The sequence below is a fragment of the Equus asinus genome, chromosome 28 (assembly GCF_041296235.1).
Source record: "Equus asinus isolate D_3611 breed Donkey chromosome 28, EquAss-T2T_v2, whole genome shotgun sequence".
NCBI classification, from domain to species: Eukaryota; Metazoa; Chordata; class Mammalia; order Perissodactyla; family Equidae; genus Equus; species Equus asinus.
The window spans coordinates 18,045,429-18,070,293 of NC_091817.1; the positions used below are offsets into that span (position 1 = coordinate 18,045,429).

Below are 24,865 nucleotides of genomic sequence, written 5' to 3' on the forward strand. Positions count from 1 at the left end.
AATATAGTTATACCAAGAGAGTATTATATTTAGGAACTGGGAATAAAGCCTATTCCTTCAATCTAGATAATTTATTTCCCAACATAAGAGAATGCTTTATAACTTTATCATCAGAAAGTTCATGGAAGAGAAAGTCTGAACAAAGAAAGACCAAATATTCTTTGTAGTACTAAGTTTAAAAAGTAAGATTTAGTTTAATAGCATGTTAAAATTTTATACTTATCAGAATGGCTTATCTTTTGAAATTTAAGAATTATTAGGTACTTGAAAGCCTGGAGCATGTGAACAAGCACCCTTATATTCTGGTAGCCCTGGGTGATCACTGACGACTTTGGCATTTTTCTCTGTGTGAAAACAGCTTGCCACAAGGAGGATAAAAGGTTGCTAGCTCAGTTTCTTTCGCAAAGTGCACAGTGTTCTTCTAACCAAAGAAGTCTTGTTTCTGGTTTGTGAAACGTGCTTAATTTTCCTTGCATTGACACGCTGTGAGATTTTCATTGTGGTCGAGGGCTTGAGGTTTCTGGAGGCGGATTTCTTCCCAGCGACTACTCTGCCCTTAACTCTGTGTTGTCACCGGATAAAATATGGACTGCAGTCTCCTTGGGGCTACATAGCAACAGGAGGGAAGACTTCTGCAGAGTAACAGAAACTAAGAACTAGAAAGGACCAGCGGTCATTCAAATAAGAACAATGTAGCCCAGCAATGCTGACTGACTCACCTAAGGTCACAGAACCAGTGACTAGGAGGAGGCCTCCTGCGCCTCCTGACAGGCCTGTCCTCATCATGCTCTGCTGGATCAGCAGCGCGGACTGTGAGAGCCTCAAAAACATGGATCCTCCTAATTTTACTGGACTTCTATTTTAAAGTAATCTTAAAACTATCAAAGTAATATATTTTATTGTAGACAAAGACATGAGTAGAGGAAAAAATAAAAACCTTCTTAATTTATTATCCAGAGAGGAACAGTGTAAACAGGTTTATCATTCCAGTATTTTTCTAAGCATTACACATATTTAGCAAATTGGAATTTTACTGAATATTTGGTAATAAGGGCTTTTTTCCGTTAATACATTACAAGAATTTCCCCTCCATGTCACTAAATATTCTTTAAAATGTTTTTAATAACTGCATAGTATTTCATGTTATGTATGTACCAAAATTTATTTAACAACTTACTATTAGACATTTAGATTATTTCCAAATTTCCACTATTACAAATGAAAGTCTCATCAACATCACTGTAAATAAACTCCCCTGGGAATCTCTATCTCTTTAGGATAAATTCCTAGAAGTGGAAACACTAGGTCAAAGGAAATGAGCATTTTTAAGGCTTTTGATATTTACTGCCAAACTGCCTTCCAGAAAAGTTATATCAATTTCTACATTAGTGTTTGAAAGTTTCTCTGAATCCTTGCCAAACTAAATAGCATTAAAAAAATTTGCCAATTATTAAAAGTGTCTTATTTTAATACATACTTAAAAACATTAGCGAGTGTAATTATTTCTGTAACTGTCTATTGGCTGTTTGCGTTCTCCCTTGTCTATGGCACTGAGGTGCTTTCTCACTCATCCCTCTATCTCTAGTCCCTGCAGCAGAGACTGACATACAGTAGGTACTCAATAACTGCTCATTAAATGACTGGGCTTAGACCACAAAGTTCTCAGTAATCTTTTTATTTCCACTCTCAAATTTTATAACACAGAAGCCACATGAAGAACATTTTGGGAATTTTTTTTAAAATAACAAGCACAAAATTAGAATAATTCAACTAGAGAAATTTTCTAAATTTTGACACAACTCACGGGAAAAAGTTGAGTTTAATTTTACTTTGAAAGCAATGTCTTTTTCTTTTTCGGTAATTAAAATGTCTCCAGGGGCTGGCCCAGTGGCGCAGCGGTTAAGTGCGCACGTTCCACTTTGGCGGCCAGGGGTTCGCTGGTTCGGATCCCGGGTGCGGACATGACACAGCTTGACAAGCCATGCTGTGGTAGGTGTCCCACATATAAAGTAGAGGAAGATGAGCACGGATGTTAGCTCAGGGCCAGCCTTCCTCAGCAAAAAAAGACAAGGATTGGCAGATATTAGCTCAGGGCTAATATTCCTCAAAAAAATACCAAAAAAACAAAAAAAGGGCTCCAAATCAGCATATAGCTTATCAATCTTTGATTTTACAATATGAAATGGCTAAAAGGGTTTAATTCTTTGCCATTAATAATAGTTAACATTTATTGAGTGCTTACCCACGTACCAGGGATAATTCTGTGAGGTAAGTACTATCATTATCCCATTTACGTGTCTGGAAAAAGGCTACACAGCCTGCCTAAGGCCACACAGTGTCCCAGTGGCAGAGCTAGGGCTTGAATCTTGATTAGTCTCATTCCTAAGCCACTATGCTACAAATTGTACCCTTTGTACTATAATGCAGCATTCCAGTATTTATTCAGGAGACCAAAAGTTATTCTAGATATGTCTATTCTTTATAAAAATAACATGTCTACTAATAGTCACCCTTGGTTTGTAACTGAAAAAAATGATGACTGACTGCTCTACAATCTACAGTGAACATTCAAAAACAGCTATCTTTTAAAAGACACCATTCATGGAAGGGTGTGCTGGGCTCTCTTGGGAGCACTGCTGTTAGACGAGTTAACTCAGGAGGTCTAAATTTAAATGTTAAAAATCACTGTTGCAAGGATCCCTCCCATCTAGGGTGGAGAGAACAGTCAACAGGAAGCTATAACACAGGATGGGTAGGGCTTCTCAACAGGAAGAGATCTGAAAAAAAAAGGAAAGACAACAGAGAAAGAAAAGGGAAAGTGGAGAAGAAAGTTTATTTTCTGTGCCTCCAACCATCCCACCCCCAGTAAAACTAAAGAGATACTGAAATGTTGCATGTTAATTAACTATATTATTTAAAGAAGAGAAAATAGTGGTAAAACAAAGTTGATAGATTTACTTGGGATATTATCTCCGCAAATGAAACTTTCTCCTAAAAATTCAACGTGCGTATTTGGAGTGACTGAAGACTGCACTTGCTGGATGCGCTTCTACTGCACGTGCAACACAGACAAGCACTTACAGGGTTTTAAACCTGGAATACGGCTTGCTTGTGGATTCTGAGACTTTCCGCAAAGAGTGGGATAAACATCTTATATTGCTCTCCTCTGCAAATTTTGCCAAAGATGGGCAACTGGCTTACATTACAGTTTCCCAAGTCTTTAGGAAAGGGTGGGAACTGATGTTGTCTAAATATTAGGAGTGCAAGAATACTCATCAATCCAAATGCTTTTCTTTCCCCAGTTAAGTGGATCCACGACTCTTCGGAGCCAAGGCTAGACACTCAGACACCTGCACACCAAGGCAATTCTTCAAATGTAAAACTCACACAGATGATCACCATTAAAATTGGAAAACCATGTGCATCCACACGTGACTAATGTCTGTTATCGTACAACTCCCCGAGGCTGAGACCAAGCTCTTCATTCTGATTTCTTTCTCCTTCTTCCTATGTCTTATACTCACTCATTTCTTCTTCGCAAAATCCCTCTCCTATCTTGCTCTTCTTTTTCAGAGCTTCCTCCCTACTCTAGCTCTTATCTAGATTCAGCACATAAATGCTGGCAATTATCTTAGAGATCACAGATTAAATCTTCTTCTCTGTAGACGAAAACACTGAGGCCTAGAGTGGTTAACGTCTTGCCCAAGGTCTGCAAGTTAGTGGAAAAGAGCTCAGTCTTCTGACTTCCTGGGGTGGTAAGGTGCCAGGATTATCTCAGTCAATTTCCCATTCTACTCAGGGTTGTGAGTAAAACCTCAAAAGATGTGACTTCTCTTGCGAGCTTTCCTCTTCCCCTAGCAAATGCAGAGAGATCACCCCAATTTTCTCTTCAAGGTCTTTCCTCAGCCATCAGTCACTCTGAGACAACACGCACATAATTTTATGCCACTATTTACAGTATCTGTTTGGAATAAGTTACCACGTTTACTCTTTCTCATGCAGCTGGACAATGATGTGTCTGTGCCTCTGCACACGTTTCTCCCACTTCACATACCCTACTACGCACCAGTTCTTGTCTTTCAAGGGACAGTCTGCTCCTGTGGTAAAGTGGCTTTGAGACAGGTTCCCAGTTAGTGCTGATTTTATATTTTGTTTCTTTCTACTAGAAGGAGCCCCTGTGCTTCACCCGAACAGTAGACTCCATCACTATAAAGGGAAATAAAAAGCTTTCCTTCTAAAAGGTCCCATAATCCACCTCATCAATCTTCTCCTGGAATTCATTCAAGCTGACGTTTCTTCCATAGCGAATGTAAGTCCTTCTGGTGAACATCAATTCAAGAGCCTCTAAACAAATAATTACAACTGAATACCAATATTTATTTGCATCAATTCCAAATGAGAATCTTCCTGCTTTAATTTTCTTCTCTATATTAAAATTTTTCTCATTTATTATTTCATACTTCAGTATAATCTGCCTATAAAATAAAACCAGTACTATACTGGATCTGTATCACTACGACCAAAAAACAGAGATATAGATTTTATAATAACCATTATTTATGACAAAGAATTTCCTTTACCTGGCTAAGAATTTTCATGCCTGAGTGCAATAGCTTCTTTGCAGCTTTATAATAAATGGTCTCTGGTTTATTGTAAATCATAGCATTAGTACACATGAGTTTGAAGTTATCCTGCAGAGAGAATATTAAGAGGGAAAATGCATTAAAACAAAACAAAGTACCCTTCTACCCCAGTTTGAAATCATACAGGTCCTTGAAAAATTAAACAACAACAAACAAAAGTCCCTACCCTTTTCTTTCACTGTTTACTAAACAACATTAACAACAATTTATTAAGTTTTAAGACTCACTAATAAGATATGTACTGTTAAATTAATTTAAATATCCTACTACATTCTTTTCCAAATTCCTAAACATTTTATAGTAACTATAAATGGGTTTCTTCAGTATAATCTTATTGCACACAAAAAGAATTAGAAGAAAATACTTCTATCTTATATTTAATAGAATAATCTTAACTGAGTGGTTCTTGTAATTAAAAGATATTACTCTTAGTTTTAAAATAAACATCTTAAGTTTCCATTTATGAGTTAAATATTTTATTTCAGATCCTGACTGAAAACTGGGAACAGCGCTAAATTACCACAACATTTCCTACCAAATCCAAATTAACTGAACAAAACGTTAAAATATTTACACCAATTTTCTTTGAAGTGTTTGGATACTATTGCAAGCTAAACATAATCTACAGAATGTTGCAAAATCACACCAATGTGAAATAAACCATACAACCTCGAAGAGTTAAAACATATAACTGGAGTAGCCAAATGATCAAAACTGTACCTTTGGTTTAAATTTCAAAGACTGCACATGCGCTGGAGAACTCAATCCCACTGGACGTTTTCATGGTTAAGTAATTCTCACATTGTGTAAATGTGACAGTGATTATGCCAAGGCCTTACTACGTCAAACTGATAAAAACCCAACAAAAAAGAGTCCGATCCCTCAAACTCCAAGTTAAAACATTCAGACTCCACTATTTAGTAATTAGTGATGACAGCTTAGAATACAAACGAAAATAGGTAGACCGAGCAATTCTTTAAAAGTGCATAACACTGATTCAACGGTCACAGTAAATTTGGTATTATATTTAAAGTGGATGGTACATGTGGATCCTTAGTTCCTGGCCTCGTTAGGATTTCGCTAGGTCCTGGATCTCTAAGAATCTGATGAAAGCTTTGGATCCACTTCTCAAGCAAATATACACAGAGTTGAGCACGAAATTTTTCACGTAATTTTATCAGGTCCCCAGTCCTCCTAAAGGCTCACTGACGGCTACCCAAAGGACTCCAGGTTATGAACCCTTGTTACAGATATTCCGGAAAGTTTCTGTCTTGTTAAGAATTATTAAATATATATTTGGGGGGAGGAGAGGCAAGTGAGGGGAGACACAAGATGGCTATTACACTAAATGACCACTGGGCCTGTAACTGGCAAGAGTACTGGATTATTCTACTAACACAGGTCTGATCTGTTAAGGCAACTTTATCAATTCCACGAGTCTTAAGGGTCATGTGCCAGGCTATATTCAACTTCTGGATAATGGTACTTGGTCATTCAAAAAGCTGAAGGACCTTTCTGCATACTTTTCATGTAATTGGAAAAAAAAACACCAACCTGAACAGCCAAATGAGCTGGATGAGCTAATAAATATTACTTCAGGCTAGTGAATTTTCCCTATAAAAAAACGTAGTAATGTAGAAAACTCCAAAGAGTTCAAAAAACACTTGTTCATTCAGTTATGATAAACCAAAACCATTTCAAAAACACTTAGGGGCTCGCTTCTACCCTCTCTTATCATCATAGAGAAAGATCAGAGGACAACTGTTCACAAAAAGAAAAAAACTGTGAAAGTTTTTTCCATTAAGCTACAGTAAGGTCAGAAATATGCTGAAATAAACAGCTCTAGCCTAATTTTGAACACATGAAAAGGTGGGAAAGTTTCCATTTCTCTGAATACAAGAGAATGTAATTCAGGTTTTTCACAGCAGGTGTAATATTATCTATACATTCACATTTAGCAAAGATGGAATTAAATGCTGGTGTTATTCATAAATCTCTGCTGACTGACATGTGGATGAAAAAAGAAAGACCAAGTAAAGACAATGTTCACTGTCTTATTTTCCTTCTGTAATGGATTAGGGTCTAGCCCCTAGGTCAGGTGAAAACTACAATGCTCATGCAGAAAAAATAAAGGTAAAATAGATATTATCCAAACCAGTTAAGTTTGTGGTGGTTTGGTACAAAGCAAATTTTAAAAATACACGGTTTCTTGGGCTGGCCCGGTGGCATGGCAGTTAAGTTCACAGGTTCCGCTTCAGTGGCCCGGGGTTCACCGGTTCGGATCCCAGGTGCGCACATGGCACCGCTTGCCAAGCCATGCTGTGGTAGGCGTCCCACATGTAAACTAGAGGAAGATGGGCATGGATGTGAGCTCAGGGCCAGTCTTCCTCAGCAAAAAGAGGAGGATTGGCAGCAGTCAGCTCAGGGCTAATCTTCCTCAAAGAAAACCCCCCAAATAACATGGTTTCTTTTATCTGGAAGATTAAAATGAAAAGTATACCTCTGAAATCAACATATACCAAGACTATGTAAAGCTGGGAAAAACTTCAACTATAACATCAGGCATATGCATCATCTTGGTGGCTTGTAGGTTCTTTACTCATAAGTTTTTAATTTCCTTCTTAAAGTTGAAAAAAATATACTCAACAAACATAGCTGAAATGAACTCAGGGAACAACTGACTTTCATCACATTAGAAAACGTAATTAAACTTCTGTTTAGTCTTTCTGGACAAGCCAATTAATTCTCTATTTTAGAAGATACGCACACCTTAGAAGCTAGAAATAGAGAAAGAAACTACTCTAATTAAATTTCATTAAAATATCGATTTTACCTGTCTTGACCTGAAATGAAAAATCAAGTACCTTTTCATCTTAAAGGTTGAGAGAATGTACTGTAGAACATATGAAATTTAAAACTTAGCTAAACCCCTCGCCCCCAAATAATAAAAGATAGCAGACGGCTTATTTCATCTGGTTTTCTATCATCAAGCTCAAAAATGTTCTCTAAGACAGAAAAAGACAAAGATTTTGGATACTAAAATAAACTTAATTCTTTGTGAAAGAAAAGGTCAACTAGAAAGATTCTGAATACCAGACATGCAGATTTCTATGAAGATTCTGTATATATAGGATCTAAGAGTTTGACTCTCAATTGAATCAAGATATGTTACTTTGTATCATAGCTCAGTCTATTTGTCCAATCACAACAAAAATAACTATAGTTACCTTTAGTTCTTCTATGGACTGGTAGTCATTGTTCTTGATCTTTTCTTTCATGGTACTAAAATCCATTGGGTGTTTAATGATCATGGAGTAGCCAGGAGCAATAAAATCAGTCACAGGAAATGAAAAGAAAGCACTTGGGTCTTTTCTGTGAAGATATGAAAAAGATAATCTTATTTCTACTACAAACAAATTTATTGGTCTAGGAGCAGAAGTCAGAAGAAATCCTTCAGATGCAGAAAGAATTTGTAGTATGCTAACATGTTTTTCACTGAAAATTGAAGGAATGATTTTCTTTTTGAGGAAGATTAGCCCTGAACTAACATCTGCCACCAATCCTCCTCTTCCTCTGAGGAAGACTGGCCCTGAGCTAACATCTGTGCCCATCTTCTTCTACTTTTTATGTGGGACGCCTGCCACAGCATGGCTTGACAAGTGGTGCCATGTCCACACCTGGGATCTGAACCAGCAAACCCCGGCCTGCTGAAGTGGAACGTATGAACATAACTGCTCCGCCACCAGGCCAGCCCGAAGGAATGATTTAAAAGACTAATAACTATTTAATAACAAGGTTAAGACGTTTTACATACTAGTGGTACCCTTAAGACAGAGAATCTTTTAAAATATGCAGCCTAATTAATTAGTAGCAGCTCCTATATAGAGAAAAATGAAAAAAAAACTTAGACTAACTGCCCAGTGTCTCGGCCTTTGGGAGACTAGTACTACGTGTTTTTATCAACCACAGGGGAAAAGGCAGAAATGATACCTATGACTGCACATCTGCAATCTTCCCTACTGGCTTCTAACTATAGGCTTGGACTCTTGGTAGGCCACAGAGTTAGTGCACCCAGTGAGTAGGTATATTTCCCTAGTCCATGGATATCACTTCCACTGAGTCTGCGTAAGGAGTGTGCTCAAAACACTGACATTAAAAAGATCTTCATAATACCCCCAAACTTGAGAACCAGTGCTTTCTATCATAGGTTCTCAACTCTTGCTGTGCATGAGAATCATTAGAGGAGATTTAAAAAAATCCCAGTGGGATGGGGAGGCTTTACTCCAGACCCACTACATTAGAATCTCTTAGGGAAGAAAGTGGGTCCAGGCATTGGTATTTCCAGTATTTCCAGGGTTGAGAACCACTACTCTATATAATTAGGTAATCAGACTGATTTTTTCCTCCGGAAAACTGGCACACCAAAGTTTCCTACTTCAAATAATTATAACAATAAAAATGGCTTAAAAAATAGTAATAGCAGCAACTTTTAAAATGTATTTACCACATGCCAGGCCCAGTAGTAGGGACATGATGTATTTTATATCTAATCCTCACCAAAGCCATCCAGTGGGTAGTATCCTCACTTAGAGATGAGGATACTGAGGCTTGAGGTCAAATCATTTGTTCTACACCATAAACCTGATAAAAGATAGAGTTGGAATCTGAACTCAGGTCTATGTGAATTTGTCTTTGTTCTTCTCAGCAAGATGCCTCAGAAGTGAGACTAAAAAGTAATGAGAATAAACAAAAAGATCCAGTTTGGAACTTATATATCCAAACGCATGCTGTATAGCAGTTACTGCAAATAACAACACTCATCATCTCTAGAGGACCTCTTCAGAGCAAATTATCTATACCCCTAAAATTAATCATTTTAATGAAGAGTCCCCCTTGGTTGAAACAAAAATGTTATTACTAAACTTGATCAATTACCTTCTTTACCAGCATTAGCACTGAGCCTCAAGGATGAACAATCATCCAATCACTAAGGCTACTCAAAAAACTGTGGCTCTAGGTTCTACTTCCCAAAATATTCTCAGCAACGTGAACATCCTTGGACTAAGGGAGACTTTGTTAAGTAGATTTCTTCTAAGGTGACATCATTAACCTATATTCTGGTCTTATGTTACAAGAAATAAAATTAGAAGGCAGCTAAAACACTTTATAGTCATATATTCTAATTGAGATGGAATGCCCAAAACTTACCTGCTCACTCCTTTGGGACAAGAATGATTTATTTAAGTGTAAAGACCTGAGATGTAATTTTCTCAACTATTTTGTAAAACCAAAAAGGGAGAGAGGACACTAACTTCTAATCTTAACTGCAAAGCTGAATACAAATAGCATTAGAGGTTTTATCTTAAAAAATTATGTGTTCTGGGGTTGACATATAGGCACAACACACTGAGAAGAAAGTTCACTGTTAGAATGCATACCCTAAACCCATGACTCTTCTGCAAATAACGTAAATGTTTTTGAGCTGAAAATTCAAATTTTGAGTAGAGAGGTAACAAAATAAATATTTTAGTAAAGACTGAGTTATTCTTTTCCTTTTCAAGAATTTAACATTGGTTTAATTTAGATATTGAAATTTTCAGAGTAAATTTCTGCATTTATTTTATCTTTTTATTTTTTGCTGAGGAAGATTTGCCCTGAACTAATATCTGTTGCCAATCTTCCTCTTTCTGCTTGAGGAAGGTTCGCCCTGAGCTAAAATCTGTGCCAATCTTCCTCTATTTTGGATGTGGGTTGCCACCCCAGCACGGCTTGATGAGTGGTGCGGGTCTGCACCTGGGAACCAAACCCGGGCCCTCGAAGCAGAGTGCACTGAACTTAACCACTAGGCCACAGGGCCAGGGGCCCCTCTGCATATAAGAAAGGTCACAAGTCCTATTTATGGTATTTGGTGTCTTCTCCCAGACTTAGTCATTGTTGAATATTCACAGCATGATAAGCATTGCACAGATATAAAGAAGGTATTTTCATTTATGAGCAAAGTGGAAATATCTGTATTGTCTACTCCTGATTTAAAGCTTTAACATCAGAAGTTACTTTAGATTAAAGAGAAATTTGCCATTAAGAGTATTATGTAACACTCTTCAAGATGCCAATTAAAACAAACCCAAGAGAACATCTAAAAGCCTCTTGGAGTACTTCTATTGCCAGGCAAAATATTTATCATTCACTTTAAAATCAAGTACATTTTGATTTAGCCCACAAACTGTGGCTTTAAATAATCACAGGCAGAGAAGTGGTTTGGATCTTATATTTCCCATTTCAATTTCCATGTTATAAAAATGTTGAAAAAAACATTTACCTCTGTAATTGTCTCATCAGTTGATTCAAAGCTTCTTGAAGGGGTGTCTGTTCTACTTCTAAAGTAAAGAAGAAAAGAAGAGTGTTCTAAAAAGGAAGACTCTAGAGAGTATTGCCTAGCTTATTTCCTTTCTATATGACTTATCTAATATCCATCATTAAATATCTCATACAGAAATCCCACTTATATTAGAAATATGTTTAAGTATGAGAGTATCAATTCAAAAATTGAAGCTAATTTAAAGCTCTTATGCAGTGAGAGAAATAAGAAAACTTAAAAAAAATTCCATTAAAAAGCTTTTAAACTTTAACTTAAAAGCTAAAAACCCAGTCACTTTCCCCAGCTACGACCCTCAAAATAATTTCAGCCTTCTCATTCAGGACAGTTAACTCAGAGCTATTCCAACCTTCTTGTTTGGCTAAGGAGCTTGCGAGAGTCTTCTCAGGAGGCACGTCTAATCTTACAGGGGACTGACACTGGAGGTCTTTTTCTGCCTCATTCTCTGCACGGTCCCGATCTCGCTTCTTTTTATCCTCCTACATCGAACAAGGGGAGATAATTTAGAAATACTTCAGAACCAATATCTTTAAAACAAATCATTTTAATTTCAGTGGAAAAAAGACACCAATGAAAAGAAAAAAAGATTCTCAACAATGAAATCTTAATGTATTTTACTGCCATCTTCTGGAAAAGGAGAGAATAACATGTTCATAATGGGGGAAAAAAGTGTCATATGCCAGAATTAGAAAAACCAATTAGAAAAATAACACTATTCATAAAAGCAAGATAACATACCTAGGAATAATCTAATAAAAGATATCTAATATCTTTTGGAAAAAATTATAAAACATTATTGAAAAGCCACTGTGGGAGACCAGGATAAAGGAAATATACTATGTTCATGAATTGAAAGACAGTCAATTCTTTCCAAAGTAATCTATAAATAAAATGTAAAGGCAATCAAAATTGTAAGACATGATTTTGCATGGAATTTAACAAGCCAAAATCGTGTAATTTATCTTGAAGAATGAATCATCAAGAATAGCACAGTTTTGAAAAAGGTCACAATAAGATGTGTCTTATCAGATATTAAATATTTGTATAAAGTGATAATAATTAAGACAATGTGGGTCTGACATAGGGATGGACAAACAGACCAATGGAATAGATTACACAGCCCAGAAACAGACTCATGCAGATGGAAAATTCTTGGTTTATCATGAAGTAGCATTATAGATCAACGGCACAAGAGTAGTGCTGGAACAACTAGTTGTCTACATGGGGGGAAAAAAAGAAATTAGATCTCTACCTCACACCATACACAAAAGTAAATTCCAGATAAATTAAAGCCTTAAATGTACAAAGCAAAGCTTTAAAACTTCACATAAAAGTAAAGAATTTTTATGACCCAGGAGCAGGGAAAGATTTTCTTACCATAAACAAAGCTAAAAGACTAGCTGTTGACTGAGATAAAGTACTTGAAACACAAATAACTGATAAAGTATTAGCCAAGATTACATAAAGAGCAGCTACAAATTCATGTAAAAAGGCAAATAACCCAAAAGAAAATGGGTAAAGGGTATCACAGGTAATTCCCAGAAAAAACGAGAAACGTCAAGAAACAAGAAAACTAGATAGAACTCTGGGAATTATTAACTTAAAAACTACAAGGCACTTCACATCTCTCTGATTGGCAAAAATTAAAATGTCTGAAAATGTCAAGTTCTGATGAAAATGTACAGAAATGGGGCTCATCTAACTTGCAGATGGGTGAGTAAGGAGGTACACCATTAGGAGGACAATTAACAGTATCCAGTACAGCTGAAGACGCCTTCACTCTGCTGAGCTATCTGCTGCTGAGCACGTTCCCTGGAGAAACTTCCTTCCACACAGAACAGTCGTGCGCCGCAGAGCCGCAGAACGACATTTTCGTCAACGACAGACCACATATATGACAGCAGTCCCCTAAGATTAGTACCATTTAGCCTAGATGTGTAGTGGGCTATACCACCTAGGTTTGTGTAAGTATATTCTGTGATGTTCGCACAACGACTAAATTGCACTGTGAAATTATAACATGTTTCTCAGAACACACCCATCGTTCAGTGACATACGACCGCACACATGAACACATGTACAAGAATATTTACTGCAGCATTCTTTGAAATAGTAAGAAATTAGGAACAATCCAAAGCCTACTAAAATGAAAATGGATTGACAAATTATGGCATATTTACATAGAAGGTAAGATTAATAAGCTAAAGATACACTGTATCGACATGTATAGGATTCAGAAACATAATTTCTAGAGAAAAAAGTTGAGAATAACTGTCTGTTACAAGATCAGTACTATAAGTTTGAAAATGTATAAGTGTATATTATTTACAGACGTATGCAGAAGCAGTAAAATTATAAAAACAAGTGTGCATGTGATGCACACCAAACTCATGAAATGGTTCTCTCTAGGGAAAGAGGGACAGGAATGGGATTCTGGAAGGGTACACAGAAGACTTCACCTGTGTCTGTTCTCTAATTTCTCGAAAACAGAGAACAAAACACACAAGCAAAAGGAAAAATGTTGAGATTTGCTAAAGCTGGATGGCTGATATCCAGGTGGTAGTTTTATTATTCTCTGTAGTTTGAATTTTTAAAAATTAAATTCTGAAGTAAAATTGTCCAAAAAGGTCTATTTTACAATCTTGAGAATCAAGGTTATCAACAGCATCTCTCTGACCTAAAAAATTCCCTTGGCCTATGTCCTAACTTCTTGTTCTAGCATCTGGTGCAGTGGTTCTCCAAGTGCGGTGCCCAGGCCAGCAGCATTAGCACCATCTGGACAATTGCTATAAACGCAAATTCTGCGGTCCCATTATGGTTCTCAAGCTTCAGTGCACATTACAATCACCTGAAGGTCTTGTTAAAACACGAATGTCTAGGCCCTGTCCCCAGAGTTTCTGATCCAGCAGGTCTAGGCTAGAGCCTGTGAATCTGCATTGCTAACAAGTTTCCAGGCCATGTGGGTGTTGCTGGTACAGGGATCACACTTTGAGTATCACTGAGAGTGAGAGCTTCACGCTGTTCCCAGGGTCAAAGCATCTAACACAGAATATATGACTGGTTTAAAAGCTCCAGAGATCAACATTATAAACTGCACTCATCGTGCACCTGATCCCAGTTACCATTAAGATGATTGGCGCTTGTTTTCTATGGCCTCATGACATATTCTGGAGCAGTAATATTTTTTTTTTTTTCCAGAGAACAATGAACCCCTTTATTACATGAGCAAAGACAGGAGGGAGGAGGACTTATTTGCCTTTCTGGGCCTCGACTTTCCCCAGACAGAACACAGCTCCTTGCCCTCTAGCACATAGCCATCTGCTCGGCCACACTGGCCTGGTCTCGAAGCGGTGCATGCTGCAAGAGAGTATGTGGTCTTTAGCCAAATGACAATGTGGCCCTACCCAAACCTACGTATCCCCCTACAAGTCCAGGTTGGTTGAGGTATCCTGGGGACAGGAATGAAGTCCATGGGGCAGTAATTTTTCACTTTGGAAAGTTTTGTATCTTCTGCCCAGAAAAACTAGCATGAATCTTTTGTAGGTTGGCAAGTTTAGAACATCTGTTCAATGGAAAAATAGCCCCAGAGACATATATTCCTTCATATTAAATGGAAATTGTGGCGAGCAGACAGACAGAAAGGCAATAAGCCCTCTCCTAGGTGGAAAGAACAAGGGGCGTAGTGCCATGAATCTAGAGCAGAGGCTGGCAAACTTTTCTGTAAATGACCAGACAGTATAGATTTAGGCTTTGCGGTCTGTAAGATCTGTCACAACTACTAAACCCTGCGCTGCAGAGTAAAAGCAGCCACAGACAATACACAAACGAATGGGTGTGGCTGTGCTGCAATAGAACTTTATTTACAAAATCAGGTGGTGCTGGCCATAGTTTGCTGACCTATGGTCTAGAGGCTCAAGTTCTAGCTCCAGCCTCATCCTTAACACACTCTGTGACCTTCCTAGGCAGCTCATTTACTCTCACCAGGCCTCTTTATCACCTGCCAAGACAGAGTTCTAATTATTGATTTTATTTATCTTACAAATTCAATGAGATGGTGAAATGAGGTCATGAAACAGAAATGCTGAAAAAATACCAAAGGAAAGTATAATGTCTCTGAACTACCCCTACATAGCAACTTTACTCAGCCTGGTCCATGGTAACTGCTTTATTACTCAGTATGGCAACAGAATATAGCCTTTTGGGCTAGAGTCCAAAAGAGAAAAAGAATATAAAACATATACTTGGAAACTACCCTAAACTGAACGGAGATATCCTAACAAGTTATTGCCAGACTAGGAATTAGGAGACCAAGCTTCTAGTTTATCAGAATGTGACCTTGAAGAAGTTACTCCACTATTTCAGTCTCAGATTCACCTACAAAACAGAGAGACTTTGATCTCTATAGTTCTCTCTCCACCTAAAATTCTGATTCCAACCTTCTAACTTCCTTTTTATGATTCTGAATATAATATAGAATCCTATTGTGAATGTCACTTAACTAACACAGATATGTAAAATCAAAAATTAACAGTTCTAGTTAACAGTGTATTATGCTAATTAAACAAAGAAAACGAAACAAAAATACTAGAGCCACTCAATGTCAGGTAGCCAAGGAAGAAGGGTTTACAGGTACAGTTTATAAAATGGGTTCAAATTCTGGCTTTGCCACTTATTAGCTATGAGATCATACATAAACTATATAATTTTGGGGGGACTAATTTTCTCATCTTTAAAGCAGATACAACAATACATACCTCAGGAGATCGTTTTGAAGATTAAATAAGATAGTGTATGTGAAATTTTAGCACAGTAACTCTTACGTGGTGAACACTCATTCAGTTACACATTCAACAAATAAATGAGGTTCTACTGTGTGGATACACACTGGTGGATAAAACACACACAGCCCTACCCTTAGGAAGCTGACAGTGTAACAACAGAGTCAGACATTAAACAACTCATTAAGAAAAAGCAAACAGATTTCAAGGAGAGAATAAGTGTTGGGTGAATCTAACTTAGACTGGAGAAGTGTGGGAAGTCTTCTACGAAGTAACAGCTGAGCCGAGATCCGAAGGACAGAGAATTCAGCCATGTTGGGGGTGGAGCTGGGTGGATACTGCAGTTTTGGAGGACACATTTATATAGAGATATCTACATCTATTCAAATAAGGCTTCCAGCGTGCGAAAAATTTCAGAACTTCCCTTTAACAGCTGATTTTAGAATTCAATTGAAAAATCAGTTTTATTACTTTGAAGCTATGCCTCATTTTCAGCCCTAGGTTGAAAACAGCTTTGGCTGCACAATTTAGCTGTCACCTCTATGATACTTTTCCCTAGCTCCCCAAAACAGAATGAGAAACACTTTCCTCTGGGCTCCCAGAACACTTTATTCATTCCTCCATTAGAATTTACCAGGTCATGAAGTTTATTTATCCTTTGATGTCTGATCCCCAGCCAAGCTCTGAGCTCCTGTAGGACAGGAACTGTATTTTACCTTTATCATTTGAGCCTAGTACAGTCTGATATATAGTAGGTATTTGGTAAATATTTGTTGAATAAACAAATAAACAGCCCTTCTATCAGAGGAGCAACATTACTCGTATGCCCTTAGTCAGAGTACTTCCTTCTCCGGGAAGAATGTTTCTGTGACTAAGAGGATGACCTCAGGAGGGAGAGCAGAGTGGGAAAGAAGGAGCAGGATTTTTTGCCAACCCCAATAAGCCACAGCAGCCCTGACATCATGGGGGTGGCAGAAATCACACCAGTCAAGTCAATAAACTGTGCTTTGACAGAACGTCCATTCTGCTTAATGATTAGTCATTCATTTCTCCTCTAGTTATAAGCTACCTCATCCTCTATGCCTCAGTTAACTCAGCAACAAAATGAAATACTAGCAGCACCTACCCCATAGAGCTATTTGTAAGGATTAAAATAAACATAAAGCACTTAGAACAGTGCCCGGCATATAGTAAACACTCATTAGTTTTTTTTAAGATTTTATTTTTCCTTTTTCTCCCCAAAGCTCCCCAGTACATAGTTGGATATCTTTAGTTGTGGGTCCTTCTAGTTGTGGCATGTGGGACGCCCCCTCAGCATGGCTTGATGAGTGATGCCATGTCCGTGCCCAGGATTCGAACCAGCGAAACCCTGGGCCGCCAAAGCAGAGCGTGCAAACTTAACCACTCAGCCACAGGGCCGGCCCCCACAGATATTAGTTTTTAAGAGTATGTATGTCCCTTGGGATCCAGTATAGTGCTTTAACAACATAGGTGCTTATTGAAACTTATTGTGTATGAATAATAGTTTTAAATTTTCTTTAACAGTTTTACTTAACCTCAGCTTTATAAATAATAATATCGTATCTGGGTTAATGCTTGTGATTTCAAAGAACTGAAAAAACAACTTTCATTTTATTCTGATAATCTCCCTAGCAATGGGACCAGCCTAACTTCTTTGAGTATCTAAACCTGAAGCTGATTTGCAAAGCTGTTAAGACAGAATTTGGGTTAGGATCACGCTTTTCAGAAGAACAGGTTTGAGTTTCAACTTAGGAATTTAGACCTCTCAGCTGAGCTATTTCAATGACAAGCTTCTAAGTAGGTCTCCTTACACCCAGCCTGCACTCTCTTCAACATCTGCTGGATACTGTTAACAGATTAACATTACTAAAGCTCAACCGCTATCATTCTTTCACTCAGAAAGTTTTTGACTCCAAATGGCCCACATATTCAAGTTCAAACTTCCCACTCTGACATCTCAACGGCCTTTCAGATCTTTCCTATACTCCCCTTCACGTATTCTGTGTTCAGAGAGAACTACTTTATGTCCCCTGTACACACACTCACATTTGCCCACCTTCATGCTACTCTTCTTAATTCTCTACTTGGTGTGTGAGCTTCCTCACTTCCACATCTCTATGCAGGAGTGTAGTACTCCATTTAGGGATCAAGTTCTCAACCCAGCATACAAATGAAAATTGGGTTGTCAGATTACCTTTGCAAATATCTGAAGTAGCCCACAAAGTACAATACTCATGGCTTTACACATGTGATTCTTTACGTTTAATTGTACAGTGTGAAAATAATTCTACTGCACTACAATAATAGCTCACACTATACACAGTTGACCTCACATTCACTGAATATGCAGTGTAACATCACTATACTTGCATTTCTGAAGACCAGCTCAAATGCTACTTCCTGAGCAAGGTCTCCTGACTCCCCTAGTTCCACGGAATCTCAGGACCCTCAGAAGTAGAAGTGTCTCAGTTAGGGCACTGATTTTATTCTCCCACGTACTGTGAGGGGGGAGGTTGGTGTCCACTTTAACAACTCTTTAGACTAAAGGACTTTTAAGGGCAGGATCTGAGTTCTTGTTCTGGCACTGATTGTATGACCTTAAGCAAGTTACTTCAGCCCTCGGAGCCTTAGTTTTCTCACCTATAAAAGAGAAGATAACATGATCTAGCATTTCTACTTCTCAATATATATCCAAAAGAAGTGAAAGCTGGGTTTTGAGAAGATACGTGCACACTCATGTTCACAGCAGCATTATTTATAATAGCCAAAAGGTGGAAGCAACCCAAATGTCCACTGATGGATGAATGGATAAACAAAATATACCCATACAATGCGGTATTATTCAGCCTTAAAAAGGAAGGAAATTCTAACACATGCCACAACATGGATGAATTCTGAGGGCATTATGCTAGGTGAAACGACAGTCATCAGAAGACAAATACTGCACGATTCCACTTATATGAGGTATCTAGAGTAGTCAAACTCAGAGAGACAGAAACCAGAATGGTGGTTGCCAAGGGTTGGGGGCAGGGGGAAACAGGGAGTTGTTTAATGGGTATGAAAAAGTTCTGGAAATTCGTTGTACAACAATGTGAATACACTTAACACTACTGAACCAGACACTTAAAAATGGTTAAGATGGTACATTTTATGCTATGTGTATTTTACCACAATTAAAAAAAAAGAGAATTAAAGTGAAATAACATACATAAAAAGCATTAAGCACAGAAGCCGGGATGTAATATGTGCTTAATTGAGTACCAGGTGTTATCTGTAAATGTTACACGTAACATTTAACGTAATATTTATATGTAAAGGTGCCATATGTAGATTTTTAGTAATCATAATGGGTGTGTGTGTGCGTGTATATATATATATGGTTGTGTATTTCACTTTAAATGATTTTATAAACACTTCTGTAATTTTTATAAATCACCAGTTTATCAATGTAATGTTCCATACAGAATCTTACTTATTGCACTGTAGGCCAACTGCTCCACATTTAAATGTTTAAGGGAAAAAAACTCAAAAAACACAACACACTTTCACAGGGGTGGTGTCCAGATTACGTTCTGATTAAAACCAAGGAATGCTGTACTCTTCATGTTCTGGGTGGTATTTAATACCATCACTCTACAGGGAGATACACTATGGATCCTATCCATGGGAGCATTTGAAACTAATATAATCAGGGCCTTCCTACTCAGCAGAAAATCACGTCACTAAGACACTTTTGAAAAATCACAGGGTTTCGTGTTCTATGTGTGTTTGCTTCCTCAAAACTTTACCTTCTCCTTACCTTCGGAAGTAACAGACACCTGACTTTTGTTTGGGTACAATGACCCCATCCTCTTCCTAAAAGACATTTCCCAGCCTTCCTAGCAGCTAGGGTGGCCACATGATTAAGTTCTAGCTAATGAAATACAAGCAGAAGTTACCTACGCCTTTCAGAAAAACGCTTGCACCGTTCCTCCTTCCTGGAACTGACAGAAGAGTCACCAGTCCCTCAGAACCACATACACCCTAGCCCCTCCCAGGCCCATGGGTGTCACGTTGACTCTACCCACGAAGAGACTAGGCAATTGCTGTTTCTCAAACTCCCTGGAGATCCAGAACACAGCTCAGAGAGGAGTGTCCTCCTGAAGTCTCCCTGCCTAGACAACAACAGCAGAAGAACCCCCCCGTCCCCCTCCCCGGTCTGGCCTGGAGAAAAGGCATGACCCGAACAGCCTCTACAGAACAAATGCCACCCCAGAGAGTCTGGAAACATCCCATGGTCCCTAACCCTGAGTCCTGGGGAGGTGGGACCTTAGGCAAATTCACTTCACTTCTCTGAGTTTCCACTTTACCTTTTGTACAACAGAACCCATCCACTTACCTGTCTTACTCTGCGGGGTATTATGTCCCAATGAGACTGTAGATGCAAAAGGCTCTTAATTTGCAATGGAATCAAAATATAATGGTGGCTAATGATATTTAGAGCCAGAGTCAAGAAAGGGCAGAGTGGCTGGAACAGAGGGGGAGACTTCCAGGAATCCATCCTAAAGATACCCTTATAAAAGTGTACAAAGACACGTGCGCAATGCTGCAGGCTCACTGCTGCATTACTTGTAACATTTAAAAGTAAGAGTACATAAAATAAAATATGGTGTGCCAGAGGCTGGCTGGTGGCGTAGTGGTTAAGTTCACGTGCTCTGCTTCAGCAGCCCAGGATCACGAACCTACACACGACTTGTCAGGCCACGCTGTGGTGGCATCCCACATACAAAATGGAGAAAGACTGGCAACGGATGTTAGCTCAGGGCCAATGTTCCTCACCAAAAAAAAAAAAAAAAAAAAGGTAGATCAATATAACCAAGTATGATGCAATTAATAAAAAGAATGAGATAACTGATAAAACATGAAATGAAAAATATGAGCTTATCAGCTGGTGTTATGGGAGTAACGGCTAGAAGTAAAGCCAAAAGTAGTTAGAAGGGGTTACACAAAGAATATAGAAGAGACAACAATGGATGAAAGATGTCAACACACTCGGGAGAGGAAAGACAAGTGGGGAGTCTGCAGAATAGAGAAAGCAGGATACCATCCTGCATGCAAAGAGGTGGATGCCTACGAGCAAAATTCAAACCCCAGAAAGCCGGAAGAGCTCAGAACTTGGAGACATAGAAACCAGAGTCTGCAGTCAGCCAGGGGAGAGATGCTGGACTGAAGGCAGAGCACTGAGTAATAAGACTTTCAGCCTCCTTCCCCTGGTTAGCGCCGGAAACACCAGCAGCCAGGTAAAATCCTTCTCCCAGGAGGGATCTTTCTCTGGCAAAACTGAAGAGCCCAGAGAAAATATCTGTAGGGTACACGCATCAGGGGTTCCCCACCAAAATGATCAAGTCTCTGTCTATTGACTCTACAGTGAAAACCATCAACTGGCAAACTCTGTCCAGGCACAAAGCATTTAATCAGCGTTTTTGGCTGCACATTTAAATACAAACAGACTACAAAGGGTCAACAGATAACTATATGATGCCTAGGAGTCCAACATCCAAATGGCAGGGGTTCCAGAAAGAGAAGAGAGAAAATGGAGAGAAGGAAACTGTCACAGAAATACTTGAAGCTAACATCTCAGAACTGAAGGCACGGGTCTTCACTGTGGAACAAAGCACTCAAGGTAAAGGGGAAGACGCTAAAAATGTCAACTTGCAGACATGGGTCCTATCCAAAGGACTACGAATCAGAATAGCAATAGACTTGTCAACAGCAAATCTGGAAGCCAGAAGACCACAGAGCAATACTTTAAAAATGTGGGGGGAAAATAGTTTTCAATCTGGAACTTCGCGCTGAGTCAAATCATCAATCTATAAGAGGAAACTATACAGAGGGAGGAAAAAGATTTTCAAACATGTAAGAATTTACACACATCTACCTGCCATGAATGCTTTCTCAGGAAGTTCCTAGAGTTAAGACTACCAGAACAAGGCATAAATCAAGAGGAAGACATGGGATCCAGGAAGCAGGCAAAGGAGCGTTGCAGGAGGTCTAGAGAAGTCATCCAGGCTGGAGCAGGAGGGGACAGAGGCCTGCAAGATGGATGTCTCAAAGAAAGGGTGCATTCGACCATGTGAAAAACGGAACTCAGAAGGGTTTTACAGTTTTACAAACCTGTCAGAGTTGGGAAGAATTAGTATATGATAACCAAACAAATGAAAGCAATTAATCAGCTGGTCAAGCTCAGATCTGTATTTGTATATCTGTCTCCAGTGAACAATAATTAAAAATAAACATTAAATATTGATTTAACCAACAATCGTGACATACCTACACTGGAAGAACGGAGCAAAGGAAACTGGAGGCATGCAGCAGTATAAGAAAGCTAGTTTAGATGCTCATCTTCTGTCACTTCTCAGTAAAAGATGAAAACTGACAAACCAATCCAATCAATAAACAGCAATATAAACCTCCATTTAGAAATGGCGATAAACATCCAAAGAACAAACTAAAAAGTTTGGGAAGTAAAACTCCAGGATGGAGCAGGGGATGGCTTTTGTGTTGAAGGCCTTGTAGCACTCCAGGCTCTTCAAAACTATGTTCCTGAATTACTTTACTAATAATGAACACTAATTTAAGAAAACAACTGGTCATCTCTGGAAAGGGGGATATATGAGAGCCGGCTGTGAGGAAAACTCTTTTCCCTTCATTTTGTTCACTTCTGTAGACTTGAATGTCTTAAAAAAAAAAAGTCATATCCATATATGACTTTTACAATTTAGGAAAAAGAAACATTAGATAGCTCTATCTGTTGTCACAGTCTAGCCAAAGCAATAAAGACTGGGGCAGAAGTAGATTTATGAAATTCCAAAGAGAGATCGCTAAGATTTAGTGAGTTGCCAATGTCTTTAATCACATGGAATAGAAACTTCTGCTATATGTATAAAATAGGAAACTACAAAACCAACCTGTGGGAATCGACTTCAAATACAGTAATTGATTTAATAAGCCACTGAGTGACAGGTTAAACACACTGACACGCTGAGGCGGGCTAGGATAATCCCAGGTGTGTGTGTGATCATCCCCGGAAGGAAAGTTGATTATTTTTATTTTACCCAGCACGCAAACCAAGACAACAGCTACCTATTTTTTCCTATTAACTGCAAATGGTTAAGAAAATGCTTATTTTTATGATTGGTATAACATCCCTTAAAGGGCTCTGATCCAATGTTCTCATCAACAGACTCAAACTTGGTCCTAAAAGATCAAAGTTGCTCATTGTATGTTTGACAGTGTACGATTTATTTCAGAACAAAATGTGAACCCCGACAGAGGCCCCTCGCTCTGAAATGACTACTCCTGACACGCCTCGAACCCGGAGGCCTTCCCGAGAGCTGGCCGGCGCGCCCCTCACCTTCACCCGCCGGCGCTTCCTCCCCTTCTCGTCCCCCGCAGCCTGCTTCTCCCCCTTCTTTCTCTTCTTGCGCTTCCTGTCCTTGTGCTTGTCGTGGTCGTTTCTGTCTTCGAAGTGGCTGGAGTCGGGCCCCGAGCTGCCCGCGGAGAGCTCGGTGACTTCGCTCCCGCCCACTCTGAGGACCAGCTTCAGCGGCTTCTCCACGTACTCTGCGACGGAGGCAGGGCCGGGCTGGACTGGCCCCCGCCGCCCGCCCGAGCCGCCCGCCCCGGGGCCCCCGCCGCCCGCCCGAGCCCGGCCCGCCGGAGCCGCCCGCCCCGGGACCCCCGCCGCCCCCCGGCCCCCTCACCCTCGTAGAGGTGCTTGTCCGACTTGTGCTTCTTGTGCTTCTTGCCCATGTCCGACCGGGCCCCGGTGCCCGCCCCCCGCGCCAGGCCCAGGCCGTGCGGCGCCGCTTCCGGTCCGGGCCAGGCGAGCGGAGGGCGGGAGCGGGGCCCGCGAGAGCCCGCGCCGCGAGGCAGGGGGGCGGCGTGCGCCGGCGGCGCGACCCCTGGGGGAGGAAGCGCGCGGCCCGGCCGAGGCCCGAGAGCGGCGGCGGCGGGGCGACGAGCGGCCGGCGCTCAGGAGGCGGGAGAGGGGGCCCGCCGCGCGCGCAGGGTGCGGCCGGCTGCGCGCGGCGGCCCCTGGCGGCCGGAGGTGGCGCTGCAGCCCGCGTGAGGGGGCGGAGTCCGGGCCGGGGGCGGGGCCACCTCTGAATCGCCCTTCTTTCCTCTCTCCGGCTTTCTCTCCTCTCTCTTTGCCTCTTCTCCCCTCTCTTCCCTCTCTCTGTCTGTCTTCCTTCCTTTCCTGCCTTCTCCTCTCCTTCCTCTCTGTCTCTTTCTTTGTCTCTCTCTGTCTCTCTCTCCTCCATCTCATTCTTTCTTTGTCTCTCTTTTCTCTTTCCTCCTTCTCTTTCCTCCTTCCTTCCCTCCCTCTCTCCTCTCTTTCTCCTTCTCTCTTCTCCCCTCGCTTCTTCCCTCTCTCCCTTCCTTCCCTCCTTCCTTCTCCCGCCCTTCTTTCTTTTTCTTTCCTTTTTATCTCCCTTCCTCCTTCCTTGACTCCTCCCTTCCATCCCGGTTTCCCTTGCTTCTGTCTTCCCTTTCACAATATTATTGGACCCTGTACTGGATGCCAGATCCAGCAAACCCAGCACGTCAATAACTGAAGGATTCTAATCTTAAAAAAAGTCTTATGTGCTGATAGGTAAAGGCCTCCAAGACCAACATCAACAGAGTATGGAGCAGAGTGTATATGATGAGATCCATTTATGGGAATGAATGTTGACATCTGGATAAAAAGGCTGTGATGGATACAGAAGAACTGTTAATAGTGGTTATCTCAGGTGAATAGGACTGGAGGTGGAGTGGATTGTTTTAGTTTTATGTTTCTCTCTATTGTTTGATTTTTTTTTATGTGTATGTTACATTTTTAAAAAAATGAATAGAAAAAAGATAAAATTTAGAAATTATATTGGAAAAATGATGAAAATATATCTATTAGATCCACACCAAATGGAGGTTCAGACTAACACCGTTGCTCTGTGGACGGACGTCCACTCCTTAACCCTGTTAAGCCCTTCTTCTCATTCTCTCTTACCTTAGGTGCTGAACCCTAC

At 39.9% G+C, this 24,865-nt stretch overlaps 1 protein-coding gene across 2 annotated transcripts in view; it reads right to left on the reverse strand.

The window, feature by feature from the left end:
* Positions 1–23,863, reverse strand: part of BRD7 (bromodomain containing 7) — a 35,164-nt gene extending 11,301 nt beyond the window's left edge. The window contains exons 1-6 of one of the 2 annotated variants that reach the window (XM_044761654.2): positions 23,561–23,863; positions 23,212–23,420; positions 11,369–11,498; positions 10,963–11,020; positions 7,871–8,015; positions 4,581–4,691 (exon numbers count right to left, since the gene is read on the reverse strand). In XM_044761654.2, coding sequence (XP_044617589.1) covers positions 4,581–4,691; positions 7,871–8,015; positions 10,963–11,020; positions 11,369–11,498; positions 23,212–23,420; positions 23,561–23,609 — 702 coding nt within the window. In that variant the 5' untranslated portion in view covers positions 23,610–23,863. The remainder of the gene's footprint in view (positions 1–4,580; positions 4,692–7,870; positions 8,016–10,962; positions 11,021–11,368; positions 11,499–23,211; positions 23,421–23,560) is intronic. The other variant, XM_044761653.2, reaches the window with a different exon arrangement.
* Between the last annotated feature and the right edge of the window lie 1,002 nt (positions 23,864–24,865).